Genomic DNA, 15,753 nt, shown 5'->3' with positions numbered 1-15,753 from the left:
TTGATATGCTTCTTTTTTCTAAATCTAGATTTTTTCCTTTAGAATAGAAGATTATCATCCCTCCCTTTTTGCTGCTTAACAGATGAAGAGAAATTTTGACAGATATTTGGAAAAGTTCGATTAACTCTATATGTGGATTCAATGAACGGTGTGGAAGTGAGTTCCAATAACCCCTTCTACGTGACCATGTTCTGAATTGGAGGGCAGAATCTGAAAAGTCAAAATTTTGTCAAAAAACAGAGTGAGAAGATATTAGAAAAGTTGTGTTCTATCATACTTCACAAATCACAAGAAAATCAGAGCACATTTTTTCTAATTTTTATACTTATAAAGACATCTCTCTCCAACAAACTGCTTTAACTCAACTATATTTTTGTTGATTGGATTTAGTCATTAGGTGGATTGATTTTTAAGAAACCTAATTATAATTATTATAAAACATCTAATTTGAAATTTGATTAACATTTTTCTCTTAAAAGTCCATTTTTTAAATTATTTAATCCAATAATTCAATCCCTCCAATTATATTTATTAGGAGAATAATATATAAACATTATAATATTATTAAAAATAATTATATTTCCTTAATGTTATTTTCTAACTTGAGAAAGGGAGAAGTACATTTACATATTATATGAATAATTATATTAACAAAAATATTATTTTTCAGATGGGAAAGAACACTACTGTTAGAATGATAAGTATATGAAAGTATCGAAGTAATCTAAGAGCATGTGCAAAATAAAGTTAACAATACATATGTAGTGTAGTGTTTAATCTTCTTACAGTTTTATATTGTAAACTGATCATAACCTAAGGCATGCGAAGGTTTGTGTGCAATGAAGCACGCAAATTCCCATTACTATGTAGTACCAAAATCTTCAATCATATGCATTATATCGGACACAGTAATTTTCATTTGGTGGATGTTGCTGCGGTGCATTCCGAATGTGGAACAAATGCTGAGTTAGCATTATTTGAAGCCACTCGTGGAGTTAAACCAAATTCTTTCGCACTTGTTAACCTAATTGGATTTGCCAGTCAACTGAAATGTCCCTCGTTCGGAAAGCAAATCCACAGTTACGTTTCACGTTCTGGCTATTTTTCCAACATCCATGTCTCCACCTCCCTCGTCAAATTTTACGTCAGAATGCACTATTTTAGTGACGCACACGCACTGTTCGATGAAATTTCTGAACCGAACGTCGTTACTTGGAACACTGTGATATCTGGGTACGTCCACGCTGGCCAGTTTCGAAGCGCTTTGACGTTTTTCATGCGTCTATACAGGTCCCACGTTCGTGCCGACGCGTTTTCGTTCACGTCTGTGTTGTTTGCTTGTTCCCAACTGAGCCTTTTCAAACTTGGAAGCTCAATTCATTGCAAGACAGTGAAACTGGGCATGGATGATAGCACTGTGGTTGCAAACTGCTTGATTGACATGTATGGGAAATGTGGGCCTGTGGAACATGCTGTAAAGGTGTTCTCCGAAACTGTTGAGAAGGACGCTATTTCTTGGAACTCAATCATAGCGGCAAGTGCTAACAACGGATACATTGAACTTGCTTACAAGTTTTTGCACCTTATGCCCAACCCTGATACCGTTTCCTATAATGGCCTCATAAATGGAATTGCTCAGGTGGGGAACATGGAAGATGCTGTTCGGGTTTTGTCAAGTCTGCCAAATCCAAATTCTTCTTCATGGAATTCTGTAATTACGGGATTTGTGAATAGAAATCGAGCTTGGGAAGCTTTGGACATGTTCTGTAAAATGCACTTGAGAAATGTACAGATAGATGAGTTCACATTTTCAATCATTTTAAGTGGAATTGCAGGTTTGGCTGCCTTAAAGTGGGGAATGTTGATTCATTGCTGCGCAGTAAAGTGCGGTTTAGATGTTTCTATAGTTGTTGGGAGTGCCCTAATTGACATGTACTCAAAATGTGGGCAAGTTAAGAATGCTGAATCAATGTTCCATTCTCTGTGTGACAAGAATTTGGTAAGCTGGAATGCAATGATATCTGGCTATGCTCGCAATGGTGATTCTGGATGTGTTATCCGTCTCTTCAAGTTGCTGAAAATGGAAAGAGATATAAAACCGGATGGTATCACGTTTCTTAACCTTATATCCGCTTGTTCCCATGATGAAATACCATTAGAAGATGCAATTGCTTACTTTCAATCTATGATTGAGGAATATAAGATTGCGCCATCCATTGAGCATTGTTGTTCAATGATACGGCTCATGGGGCAAAAAGGTGAGCTGTGGAGAGCAGAAAAGTTTATACATGAATTTGGTTTTGAGTCTTGTGGAGTGGTCTGGAGGGCTTTGCTTGGTGCTTGTGGAACTCAGGAAGATTTACAAGAAGCAGAGATTGCAGCTGCCAAGGTGATTGAATTGGAGAGGGATGAAGATTATGTTTATGTGATGATGTCTAACATGTATGCATCTTTTGGAAGATGGGAAGATGTAAATTTAATGAGGGGACTCATGAACAGGAAAAGAGTTAAGAAAGAAGCGGGTTCTAGTTGGATAGAAATAGATAGCTCTGTCTCGTCTCTATGAACCCTAAGGGAGCTGTGTTCTCGAAGCCAGGAATGAACAAAATATTAACAGCCAGCATTGTCAAAAGTACAGTTCTGATTACCTTATCCGAAGATAATGAACGGAGCATCAACCATTGGTGATGACAATTGGTAAGAAAATGTGCAAGGGAAAAAGGTATTGAGGGAAGAGAGAGAGGTTAACCATACAAAATTATTATGTATACTATTCATATTATTTATTTAATATTTTTATTTATTTTGCAAATTCTATTTGATCCCATTATAAATATAAAAGATTGACATATTTAATTTTATGAAAAATCAATAATTTCTGTTCAAATGAAGCTAGCAGCGGCAGTTAAAGATGCAGTGATTGATTTCAGTACAATTTCGGCATATTCTTGTGTCGTTAGCTAAATTTTGACGGAAACAGAGAACATTGAATTTTTTTTTTAGAAGATCAAGGGAGCAAAAATAAACATTCTAAAAATAATCCTCAAATTGAATTTTCTGAAGAGATTAAAAAGTACTTTAACTTATAATATTAAATTGTGTTTTTACATAAATCCTGAAAATACTGTATTATACTTTTATACAATATTATTATATTATACACTTACCATCCCTGTACTCTTTTTTTAGTTTAATTAAATAGTTTATTTCATTGAGTGAAATATCCGTGTACTGGATATTATTTCAGTATCCGTGTCTTTCCTATCATGACTTATTTGTACTTCACCTTGGAGAGGCAAAAAAATAACAGTGCTTATGTCTTGCAATTTCAAGATATATAACTTTAGTGTCAAGTACTCTGGAGAAAATTTACTCTAATGGCCTAAGAAGAAACTCATATGTAGAGTGTGTTTTCAGATAACATTACTTTCCGTCTCTAACTTTCGGATCTGATGGCAATGGATGTGGAATAATAGGAACTTGTGAAGTTGAACCAATCCAGTGGATAGCAAATTTGACCCCAAATAGGAAAATAGTAGGAGCCTTGGGCGGGAATGTTAGTTAAGATTGATACCTTTTACGCCCATGTGACAGTTATTTATACTTCTTTCTGTCTATCTTCAATACACAGATTCCTTGGTTCCTCCCACCACTCGGGTTAGGTTAGCCATTAACTTACGGAATCTTATTCTATCCTCTTTCATCATTGTTTTTCATTGCCTTCTTTTTTTATTCCCCAAACCTTTTCATTTCAATCTTTCCTTTTCCATCGGTCTTGTCCTGCAATTTTTCCTCAAATCCAATCAAAAGTGTACTCACCTTTCCCCTCACAAAAGTTCTGTGGTGCATCTAATTTTCTATGTTGGGAAATTAAACAAATATCTATCGTACCCATATAAGATGAATCACAAGGGCTTCGCCCACGTGATCGAACTTTACTTTCTGTGCTTTCTTTTCCTTTTTACATACACATATATATGATCAAAGAATTAAAATACAAGTATGAAAAAATCAAACACATAAAAATAATACGAGCAGGGCAAGAGAAAGGGTCCATCTGAAGAAACGGGCTTCCAAGCCCACTGCAGCGTTTAATGAATTCTGCGACTGCAACAAAGAACTGAAAGTAAAGTTTGGGTTAGAGCCATAAAGAGATTGGACTCCTGCCACGTCATCAATCTTCAAGTCAACCTTTTTTCTCCTGGGGCTCAGGCTTGGGTACATCACCGCTTCTTTCACCGATGAGTGACCCAACCCAAGCACGTGACCTATCTCGTGCGTCGCCACGGATTCCAAATCAACGGCCACCCTCGAATCTTCGCGCTCGAAATCCACGGACCACATTTCCGCCGCATCCAAATGGAATCTCCCGTTCTGGGGGGAGAACGCGTGAGCCAGAACCCCCAAAACTCCATCAAACGGTTCTCCGTCGCCGTGATCCCCGAGATAAAACCCGATCGTGATGTCCGCCTTATCGTACTCAGGCGTCTCCCGGAAACTCACCGGAATCACCGACGCCCACCGCGAGAACGCGCGCTCGAACACCACCCTGATTTCCGGCACGCTCACCCTGTCGATCATGTTATACGGCGAGAACGCATACGTGAGAGTCATCGGAGTTCCGCGAGTCCACCGCGGCTTCCCGTTGAAGTAAGCGTAGTGACGCGAGGCGTGGATTCCATGCGTGGCGGCGTCGGAGACGCCGCACCTCGGCGCCACGATGGCAGATATAGTATCGGAGTCGAGTTTCCCTGTGACTGGCAGGCCGAGGCGCTTCTGGTAACGGAAGACGGCGGTCTCGAATTGGGAATCGAAGGTGTCCGTGAAGTTGGGCGTTGTTTCGGGGAGAGCGAGGTATCCGAAACGGTGGAAGTACTTTTTGAGTTCCGACATGCCGCTGACGTGGCTGCCTCGCTCGGCGTACAAGAACTTGGAGAAATCGTGCCACGTGGCGTTGTGCGTTTGTGTTTTTTGGGATTCGGAGGTTATTACGGTTGCGGATTCTGGTACGATCCTGGCGGGAAAACAAGGGTGAGAAAGGAAGATGGCCACACCGAGGAAGAACAAGTTAAAGTAACTGAAAAACAGAAACATAACTATTCGTTATGGTAGTTATGTTGTTACGGGGGAACAAACGAAGGAGCACAGAGCTGAATTATTAAACCCCGAATTAGAAAGAAAGGTTATTGAAAAACAGAATATGTGAGAAGCGGTATTATCATAACTGTGAGTTTAGAATCATATATATGTATGCGTATGGAGTTTGTCTTTGGTGATGGAAGTAAATTAGGGTTATAAAGATAAGAAGATTCTTCCTTTTTGGATGGGTGATCGTGACATCCTTTGAAGAGTGACGATGGTGGGTAAACTGCAGTTTCTGTTTCTAATTAAATAATATTACTTCAAATTTTACTTTGTTTGCCTCGTGTTGTTCTTGTTGTGTGACTCATTGAATTCGCAAAAACGGGAACAGGGAGTAACGAGTTGGATACGGTTTGTTCCAGTTTAGTTGGGTTGACGGAGAACAAGACTTATGTTTGTTGACCCAATTTGGTTCAGGGGAATCGTTTTCAGGTTGTGAGATGTTTGAGAAATAACTACGAAATAGTGACAATTTCTTTTTTATATGGTGCCCTACAATACGTTGATCTTCCAAATAATTTATATTTGAACGTAGGACGAACGAGTATCACTTATCCGTTCAGAAGCACGTCATGAATCACAAGTTATGGTCCATAATTGAATTTGTGTATTGGGTTTTCCAATTTTTTAGTCAGATAGTGCTGCGAGTTTGGTCCGAAGAACAGAATTCTGCGAGTTTTCAGACTGTTAGTTGAAATAGTAGAAAATAGGAGGGAAAGGGTCAACGCGACGTAGTAATGACATGAAATTTTTTGTTACGCAAGAGTACTGTTAAATATACTTTAACACTCTTTAAACCTTTGGATTGTTACGTATTTTTCAAAACGGATGAAGTTGGGAAGATGACCAAAACTAGAGATGGTTAAGGATTTTGGTTCTTTTGGTGTTGACTTGAGTTATTGTTTTGTTATAATATGGGGACGGTTAAGATCGTAGTGATGTATGTATTAGGTTTGATTACGCCATTTAATTAGGTTTATCTAGATGATGGAAGTGGCACTAGCCCTTCCTCAATTATTTCGTAATGGGGTTGAGGTTGCTTTCTGGGTGCCCCCACATTTCCGAATTTTAATTTTCATTCCAATAAAAATGTCTCAACGTTATTCTCACTGTGACGAACCCCTGAAACCCTATTCATTTATAAATGTTTCCATCCCAACCCATCGGTTATCGCCATCATCATAGGTAGTAATATTCGTTTTGAACTGTTCGGTTACAATTTTATCTTTAAAAAGATGTTTTGATAGGCTGAGAAAGAGAAAAATATTTAAAAGGTTTTAAACTTCAATTTCTAAATGAAACCAGACTGTTAAGTATGGTAACGACAACAAACAAGTAGAAACAATGAAGAAACGAAAATTCATGGCTGGAACGAAGGGTTGAACCTGCGAAAGGTATTGGAATTGGTCTTACCAATTCACTGTATTAATCAAAGGTTGACTACAATTTTCTGTATCTCAAAAGCAGCGATGTAAGCCTCTTTTTCTTGCTCTTGCTGAATGTTCGAAGAATAACACTTATATATTTATTATTATTTAATAGATTTTGAAAAAAACATCAAACTAGGTGAAAAAAATAAAAAGAGAACAATGTATTTTAACACTAGATTTTTTTTCCATTGACACTAGCTTTATTAATCATTACCGTTTTATCTTATAAAAGGTGTCATAATCGATGTAAAAAAAAAAAATCTGAAAAGAAAGCACAACAGATCCTGTATTGGTCCGTTAATAAAATAATATATTTAAAATTCATATATTTAAGACAAAATTTCTGTTATTAATTATTTGAACTTTAGTAAAGGTTCCTATAATTTAAAATTAAAATTCACATATATCTAAAAGGTTAATATGAATTTTCTCTTTTACAATTATAATTTTTTAAACTTTAGAAATGTTTCACTTTAATTCAAGAATTTAATCTTTAATATTATCTTTTAAAATATGTGAAGAATTTAAAATATATAAAATAAAATCTATTTTATTTTCATTGTTTCTAAGAGTATATTCTCTTATCATTTTTAAATAATAATATATTATTTTATTATTCATCTATATATCTATTTAAGAAAAATAAAAAATAATTTATCAAAATTTAATACAGAATTGAGGATGTAATTATTAAAAGAAAAACTAAAATTACTCGCAAAATGGTTATAAAAGAAATATATTCGTAGATCACTTTTTATTTTATATTCATAACAAAAATACATAAAAAAAATTCAGAGATAAAAAATATTATTTATTAAACTAATATTTTATTATCAATAGACAAAATAAAATTATTTGTTTTATTATAATATATGAGAAATCAGAATACAAATGATGAGTTTGTATTGATCTAACTTCCTATTTTTTCATAAATAAAAGAAAATATACAAAAATAGAGAATAAATATAATATTTGATCAAATAATAATGAAAGAGAACATATAAAATATTTTAATAAATTTCTTTATTTTTTATTGCTTAATTTTATATTTTATTATTTATTAACATCATAATTTATAAAAAAATAAAAAGTATATCTAATTTAAATTTTATAAATAAAATATATTATATATAATTAAAAGAAATAAAATTGGAAGAGCATGACCTACGGATGAACTGAGATCCGTCTCTGGCTGCTGCTGAACTGAAGTAACTAACGATCGCACTGTAACAAATGACATGTGCGACGTTGGAATCATTTGCAAAGTAGAATCTTAACCTTAAACTCGAACAATAATAATATTTCCAATAATTTATAGGACATATTGTTGACGAAATTATTAGTTGTTTTTACATGACATTATTTTAAATTTATTATTTTGTTTATCCCTATGAAATATTGTTTGTGTGTTGATGAACGGTAAGTAAGAAGAACACTTTAAAAATCATTCGTAGTCGTAGTAAAGGTTAATCAATATATTAGTAAAATTTAACAAAAAAAAATATTAAGTTAATTGTTTTGATTAGTCTTGAATATTAAAAACGAGATAAAATTTTGGTGAATGTGCAATGAATTGGTAGAACTTAATGGAAACACAAAGGTGGGCGTGGCAAATTGCCATGATTTTGAAAACCACCTTCTAAAATCTAACTTTCAATTGCCTAATTATTAGATATTATACTTGTGCTTTTTTTTTCTGCTGATTAACCGCGGGAAATTTTTGTTTCTGGTTCGATATTCTTAAAAATATATTAACTTTGAAAATAATATACAGAAATATAAAATTTTCATAGTGCAAATAATATACCTTTTAAAATATAAATAAATACATCCTACCTTTAATTTCGAACCTATTCACCTAATTTAATATATATTGATAATTGATAAAAGGTCAAAACAGTGAATAATTAGTTTTACTTTTAAAAAATTTGGGTCTAATATTTTTGTCAGAATCAATTATTATTTAACGCGCACTAAAACTTTCCCAGTGAATCAATTTTCTGTCTAATGTTGGACTTAGATCACTTCTAATTGACATCATGAGTGACATTAGAAAATTTTTAAACTTATACCACTTAATATTTTTTTTCCTATAGAATATGAGATTAATTAGTCAAACATCAATTATTATTATGGCGGGTAATAGTTCGAATAATCCGATTTTAGTTTCGGTCTTCAGAGGGTGAGTTTTTATTTTTGGATAAAAGCCCATTCCAGTAGTTGGATTTGGATAAGCTTAACATATTTCAATTTAGTGGTCTTCCATCATGGGCCCCTTTAGGAAAAAAAAAAAAGAACCTGGGATTGTCTTTTAAATTAAAATATATATATTCAAATACAATTTGTTATATAAAATTATATATTTCAAGATATAAAATGAAAATATATATTTCAGATTATAGAATTTGAAATTTATTTTTCAAAATAAACTTCTAAAAAGAGACAATACTCGATTCAGGCCCAAATTTAACAAAGCGGATTATCCTGCAGTGATTTAAGTGGACTGAATATATATATATATATATTTTCGTTTAAATGTTTCAGATTAGATAAAATATTAAATTTATTTAACTGATCAAAGTTTAATTTTTTTTATCCAAAAAAAGTTACATAAAAATATATTAGAACATATATGTTAAAAAAGAATTGCACCATACTCCTCAGTTGACAAAGAGTATTTATAATCAACATGGTAAAACCAAATATATATTTAATAAAAGTTAAAATTAATAAATAACAATTATTACACTTTATCCTATAAATAAAGCGAGTTCTTCCTCCACAGCACCCTCTCATAAATGATTTCACGTGTTTAATTACATCTTTAATTATGATTAGTGTTTTACTATCACATTCTTTGGTTTAGACTAAACAAATAACTTTATTTGTGGCACCATCGAGTAGCATGCATGGGTTCATTTTTGGTTTGAAAGCACAGGAATCCAGAATATGGTACTTTACCACACACTACGTAAACTTTTACAGTTCAAAACACTTTGGTGATGATGGAAGTGGAACATTTCAGTTTTCTTTATCCACCTTTTTGTCCCTTTGAGCAAAGAATCCACCACATTTTACGTCTTCTACAGATCAAGGAATTTTCCATTTCTTCAAAACCCTCTAACTTCATGTGTAACTCACTATCACCCTCAAAATAACTAATTAATTATCAAAACCAGTTTCTAGAAAGTATTTTCTTTTTATTTATTTTTTAAATAAACCAATGTACCAGTGAATTAGATAGAGCAGTGGTCCTATTGGGAAAATCTGATTTTGTTTATTTTAAATGGAAATTATATAAAGTACCTTAAACTGTCTTGTAGCTGCTACCCTGTTTTTGTCCCTTACCAGGTTACAGGTTTCAATATCTGTCTCCTTCCTTTTATAATTGTTTCTGTTTAAATTATATCTATTGCGAGACTTTAATTTATATTTTGTTAGAAATTTTATATCGATTAGAAATAAGATAATTTCATAATATATAAGTGAAGTGTAAATCTTATTTTATAAGTTAGTTTTGTGGATTTGAGTTAGACTTAAAAAAATTCACTTCTAATATAGTATAAGCAAAGTTAAAGTCTATCATAACAAATTTTATTAAAAATTTTACGGATAGTGTTTAACTTTATTTATTTTATTAAATATGAAACGTTGAATTTAACATGTATGATTTTGAATTTAATTTTCCAAATAATAGGTGTAAGAGTTGAAGTGAAAAATATATTTAATCACATATCCAAAATCTGTCTTACAAGTTGTTCCTAATGATTTTTTTTTCGCTTGCAATTATGTTAAATCGTTTTTTTTTTTCTCGTAAAGAAGTATTCTGTTAATTTCTTCTCGTAAAGAATTTAGTAACTTTCATATACGGCGATCCAGCAGCTGGTAGTGGTAAGGTACACCATAACTCCCAATAAATAAGAGCCAGCGAATTTGAATAAATATTAGTTGTCACAGAATCTTATACTGTTTATTTTACTAAATTACTTAATTTTTCGTATTACAAGTCTATTCCATATATATGGGTACTTACCGTATAAATATTGTTTATTGAAATTTGATTTTAGTTTTTTAACGCTAGTACTACTTTTGCATACAGATACTATTTTCAGTATTTTGGCACTCTAATGACATATTTAATGATTATGAGCAAAAATGTATTAATTAATATAAGATAAAAAGTGGTTTTTAACAGAATGGAATCTGAAGTAGGAAAGGAGTGTGGTGGTGTTTTCTTGAAACGGGGATAAACATGGTTGATTTTGTGCAAATTACTTAATCAATTTAGAAACCTAATTTCTCAGAATTTGTTTTGTTGGGTGATTGGGATGAGATCTGTGGTTTGTTTGTAGGGTAACCTTGGCGCTGAAAGAGTATAAAAAAACAATCGTAGTTTTTCAATTTTATTTGAAACGTTATGATTTTCCGAGTTTCCGTTTGAGGAAAGGACAAATCGGCATTGTTTCTGGCTCCCCTCTCCATTCCCACCGTTATAATAAAAATAATAATAAAAAAAAAAGTGAGGAAGAAAGGCCCTACTAATTTAGGGTTCCTCTCCCTACACAGCGACATTACGGAGTTCTTTGTAGGAGAGGATGTGAGGGTTTGGGGTTAGTTAGTTTGGTTGTTTATGTAAGAAAGATAATGGGTGTGGGTGTGGGGAAGTTGAGCTTATTATCGCCGACGGACCAGCATGCGTGTTGGAGACCCAATGCGACGCCGTTTCAGCACCGGAAGTCGACTTCTTGGTCTGTGTCATGCTGTATCATCATGCTTTTCGGGCTGGGCCTCATTTCCATCTTGACGGGCCACATGGCCTCTGATCTCGAATGGTACTCTCAGCGATTGGTCCGTCGCACACTCTACTCTTCTGTGGTTCGTCATTTTTCTCCTTCTCTCTCTTTTTCCGTTTCGCTGTAATCGCAATGTGCGGGGTTGTGATGTCAATGTTTTGTTAGGAGGGGAGCTATCGCGCGCCAATCGATGTTTGGAAATCGCAGTATTCTAAATATTACTACGGATGCAGCGAAAGGGGACGCGGTTATGCTCGTGAGTTTCCTCCTCGCAATTCCGTTTGAATGCGTCTTCTTTCGTGAATTGCAATTCGGTGTTTTCTTGTGACATAGCATTCTATGTTTTCACTTTTTTTTTTTTTTAATGCTCGCACATGTTTCTCGCTGAGCTATGCACGTGAATGTGGGTTGGAGTGAAAAAATTTAGGTTATGCGGTAACTCGAGGATTGCGTGAACAGATTGAAGGGTTTTTGCTTTAAATTTTATTAGGTTGGGCATGAATGAATCCTAAAGAGTTGATGAGAAATGTGTATACTAACTTTTTTTCATGTGTCTTGTTCTCTCTTGTTTTGGTAACCGGATAATGCAGCTGCTGTGCTTGAGCGGTGGTCAAATGGATACTTGCTTATTGGAACTAGCGGAGGACTGAACCAACAAAGAACTGGGGTGAGTGGGACATAGCTTTCCTGATATGGTACATTCTGATCACTTGAACGTTGTATGTGATCTGCCATCTTAGTTGCTTAAGCATGAAAAGGAGAACCGAATCCGTTGTTTGCAGAGAAGTTCTCTTTTCTAGTCAGGCATATAAGCGTTTTTTTCTTTTTTAAACAATGAGTATGTTCTTTCCGTGGACATGACCGCAATCGTGTTCCTGCATCCAGATAACAGATGCTGTTGTTGTTGCGCGAATTCTTAATGCCACACTAGTTGTACCTGAGTTGGATCATCATTCTTTTTGGAAGGATGACAGGTAATTTGCAGTTCCTTTCATAGATTCACCATTAGAATCAAGTTTGTTAATTCATTTAATAAAGACATTCTTGTTTGAATACAGTGACTTTGTCGATATTTTTGATGTTGACTGGTTCATTTCTCATCTCGCAAGAGATGTTACCATTGTCAAAAGAGTTCCTGATAAGTTCATGCGGTCAATGGAGAAACCACCATATACAATGCGTGTCCCAAGGAAATCAGAGCCTGATTATTATCTTGATCAAGTTTTGCCTATACTTTTGAGACGGCAGGTATGTGGCCACTATGTATTTGAAATCTCTCAATTCATTAAAACATATTTAGATTTATTCAATAACTGTCAAGTTGAAACATTAGCAACCTGGTTTGTCAATTTAGTGAATAATTCTGAATTTAGCCCAGGTAATAAACACGTAGGAGATTTTGCAGGTTGTTCAATTGACAAAATTTGACTACAGACTTGCAAATAACCTCGATGGTGAGCTACAGAAACTACGTTGCCGTGTCAATTTTCATGCTTTGAAATTTACAAAACCTATACAAGAACTTGGTCAAAGAATTATTATGAGAATGCAGAAGATGGCACAGCGTTTCATTGCTGTCCATTTGAGGTTTGTTTCATGATTCCCTGCGCACAATTTCCTTATAGTGCTCTGAAATTTGAAGGTATTTGTTTAATTATACTGGGTGCTAAAGAAAGGGAACTTCTCAAATTCAATAGATTATTCCCTAATTTCAAGTTCAACTTCTTTTTCATTCAAAACTATGAAATATTATAAATGACAAAAGTTTGGGATGCAAGGAGCAACCTTGCCACTGACAACAGTGTTCATGACTGATTTGACAGGTTTGAACCGGATATGCTAGCATTTTCACGTTGTTATTTTGGTGGGGGAGAGAAGGAGAGGCGTGAGCTTGGTGAAATCAGAAAAAGGTGGACAACATTACCTGTAAGACTACACAATCCATAGACTTCAAAATATCAAATCTGATTCATTCAACTAACAAGATTATAACATTCCATCCTTAACCGGGCTGGCTTGTTGAAGGCATTGAGACCAATATTTTATTCCAGACGCATTGCTTGATGTGCTTTCTAATTACAAATTTACGCTTTCCATATAAGACTTCTAAAAGTTGAAGCTTATTATTTTACACTGAAATGATATTAATGAATTGTTTTCACGTGATAAAACAGGAATTGAGCCCAGATGGAGAGCGAAAGCGAGGGAAATGTCCTCTCACTCCTCATGAAGTGGGTTTGATGTTACGGGCACTTGGCTTTTCAAATGACACATATCTCTATGTTGCATCGGGAGAAATATATGGGGGAGATGAAACCATGCAGCCTCTCAAAGATCTTTTCCCCAACATTTATACAAAGGAGATGCTAGCTGATGAAGAAGAGCTGAAACCATTCCTTCCATTCTCTTCACGCCTTGCTGCTATTGACTACATTGTTTGTGATGAAAGTGATGTATTTGTCACTAACAACAATGGTAACATGGCCAAGATTATTGCAGGTCGAAGGTAAGTGCATAAAATTTCTCTATTGTCCTCCCTTTGTTTGTTTAGTGCATTAGTGAACTTATCTCTTAAACTCAAACAAAGACAATGAATAAATGGTTCTCCACATGTAATGAAACACTGGAATCATAATTATGATTTTTCTGTTATGGAATGTAGCAACTATGTTGGATTAATCACTCTTAAATTATATTCCTAATATTGATTTTACTTGGATTTATGAAAGCATATCACTCCTTTGAACTGAAATATAAGCAAAATTAACTACAGTTTACGCAAATTAAAAAAGTTATTTAATATCATAATTTTACAAGTCTCATTTAAAATATAACTTATTTTCCTAAAGTGTCCTTCTTTATCAAGAATAAGAGTTACTGAAAATATCTTAATAATTAGAGGGTATTTTTGGAATGGTAGCATTAAATAGGATGAAAGTAATTAAAAATTTACTTATATTTGAGTCCATCAAACCTTCTATTGTGTTTGCTTATGGTTGAGTCTGATGGAGTATGTCGCAATTTGTAGAAAGAAAATGAATAAATTATACCTTTAGCATCTGGAATCCTGAAGTCCAAAATTATCAGAAGATACAGGGTATAGTAAACAGATGGGTTGAAAATAGCCTAGGTAATAATAATTCAATCACTTCAGACTTCAAATAAGATGAGGTCTCTGTCTTATTTCTTTCCCTCTTCTTTTGTTGTATCACTCTACTATCTCTCACAACATGAAAATGTTGGAGAGCAGTTGATTTTGTACTGGGAAACCACATTTTTATTTTGCGATGTTTGGAGTTAGAAAAATCTTGCAAACCATAGGGACTAAAATTACGGCTGTATTTTATATTTAGCTTAATTGATGATGTCCTTCGCTAAGGACCATTTTCCTAGTGTGGTTTAGACCATTGGCACTTTGATTTAACTGAAAATAACAAAACCTATTGAGAAGCCAAATCTTTGCTTATATTCAAGCATTTAAACTAACTTGATTAATGTATACTGTCACTAATTGAGGGGATTCGGACGTCCTCGTTTATAAATAAGTAGTCATGTAGTTGATTCAGTTATCTTTTGGTAATGCAAAAATGCTCTTGGGAAAAGCATAACTTGTTTCTGCAGGTTTCCAGTAAAGCCTTTGCTTTTCACAACTATTTGTATAAACCGAAAATTCGATACTTGCTTTTAGTGTGACTTGCATTTTGTCATTTTTGGTTAATGTGCCTCCTGCTGTTAACCATTGATTTTGTTTACAACAGGAGATATATGGGTCACAAAAGAACAATTAGACCAAATGCAAAGAAGCTTAGCACGCTATTTGAAGCAAGGCATAAAATGGACTGGGATACCTTTGCCAGAAGGGTTAAGTCATGTCAGAGAGGATTCATGGGAGAACCAGATGAGATGAGGCCTGGACGAGGTGAATTTCATGAATTTCCAAGCTCTTGCATCTGCAAGAGACCATACGTTGAACAACTCGGTGCCATAAACCTGACAAAAGCTGGTTCCTCGTTTAATGGAATTAGAAGAAGAGGCAGTACATGAAGAAGGTATTTGATCCAGAGCGGTTATCGTCTTGTGGGCAATCAGAGTTGCCACTCTCTGTTTAATGCCAACTGAACGTGAATTGAAAATTGAATGCTATGGCAATGCGTCCATTTTCGCACAATTGATCCTTGTAAATCATGAGGGGTTCAGTTCTTAGGAAGGTGGCTCAGTTTAGATCCTAAGGACGTCCATGCGTTGCAAAGTGTAGATATATACATACATATATATATATATATATGAATATATATGCTTAGTTTAGTTCAGAGATTTCTTTTCATCTTTTTTCCAGCCTTGTCTCCTCACAGAATTGCGTAACACATTTTCTCAATCTGTTCGCCTAT

At 34.3% G+C, this 15,753-nt stretch overlaps 3 protein-coding genes across 3 annotated transcripts; 2 read left to right on the top strand and 1 right to left on the bottom strand.

Annotated features, from left to right (window-relative positions):
* The first annotated feature begins 752 nt into the window (after window positions 1-752).
* On the top strand, window positions 753-2,766 carry LOC114174172 (putative pentatricopeptide repeat-containing protein At5g47460). Its single transcript, XM_028058955.1, has one exon. It carries the CDS (start codon window positions 821-823, stop codon window positions 2,564-2,566), a length of 1,746 nt encoding a protein of 581 aa, XP_027914756.1. The 5' UTR covers window positions 753-820; the 3' UTR covers window positions 2,567-2,766.
* A 1,104-nt stretch (window positions 2,767-3,870) lies between these two features.
* Window positions 3,871-5,563, bottom strand: LOC114172021 (metalloendoproteinase 1-MMP). The gene has a single exon (XM_028056763.1). It carries the CDS (start codon window positions 5,092-5,094, stop codon window positions 4,012-4,014), a length of 1,083 nt encoding a protein of 360 aa, XP_027912564.1. The 5' UTR covers window positions 5,095-5,563; the 3' UTR covers window positions 3,871-4,011.
* Window positions 5,564-10,770: 5,207 nt separating this feature from the next.
* On the top strand, window positions 10,771-15,696 carry LOC114167125 (O-fucosyltransferase 29-like). The gene is made up of 9 exons (XM_028052090.1): window positions 10,771-11,447; window positions 11,531-11,621; window positions 11,956-12,032; window positions 12,251-12,339; window positions 12,424-12,613; window positions 12,771-12,952; window positions 13,189-13,291; window positions 13,540-13,871; window positions 15,124-15,696. Exons 1-9 carry the CDS (start codon window positions 11,217-11,219, stop codon window positions 15,407-15,409), a joined length of 1,581 nt encoding a protein of 526 aa, XP_027907891.1. The 5' UTR covers window positions 10,771-11,216; the 3' UTR covers window positions 15,410-15,696.
* The last annotated feature ends 57 nt before the right edge of the window (window positions 15,697-15,753 follow it).

The sequence above is a fragment of the Vigna unguiculata genome, chromosome 2 (genome assembly GCF_004118075.2).
Source record: "Vigna unguiculata cultivar IT97K-499-35 chromosome 2, ASM411807v1, whole genome shotgun sequence".
NCBI lineage: Eukaryota > Viridiplantae > Streptophyta > Magnoliopsida > Fabales > Fabaceae > Vigna > Vigna unguiculata.
The sequence above is the reverse complement of the archived record's forward strand: the minus strand, read 5'-3'. Positions and strand labels throughout refer to the sequence as shown.

What these genes read in the sequence shown, in the direction of transcription:
- LOC114167125 (XM_028052090.1), top strand. Translation starts at nt 11,217, where the DNA reads ATGGGTGTGGGTGTGGGGAAGTTGAGCTTATTATCGCCGACGGACCAG. An exon ending in TGAACCAACAAAGAACTGGG is followed by an intron (nt 12,033 to 12,250) that starts GTGAGTGGGACA and finishes TCCTGCATCCAG; the next exon opens with ATAACAGATGCTGTTGTTGT. An exon ending in AAGATTATTGCAGGTCGAAG is followed by an intron (nt 13,872 to 15,123) that starts GTAAGTGCATAA and finishes TGTTTACAACAG; the next exon opens with GAGATATATGGGTCACAAAA.
- LOC114174172 (XM_028058955.1), top strand. Translation starts at nt 821, where the DNA reads ATGCGAAGGTTTGTGTGCAATGAAGCACGCAAATTCCCATTACTATGT.
- LOC114172021 (XM_028056763.1), bottom strand. Translation starts at nt 5,094, where the DNA reads ATGTTTCTGTTTTTCAGTTACTTTAACTTGTTCTTCCTCGGTGTGGCC.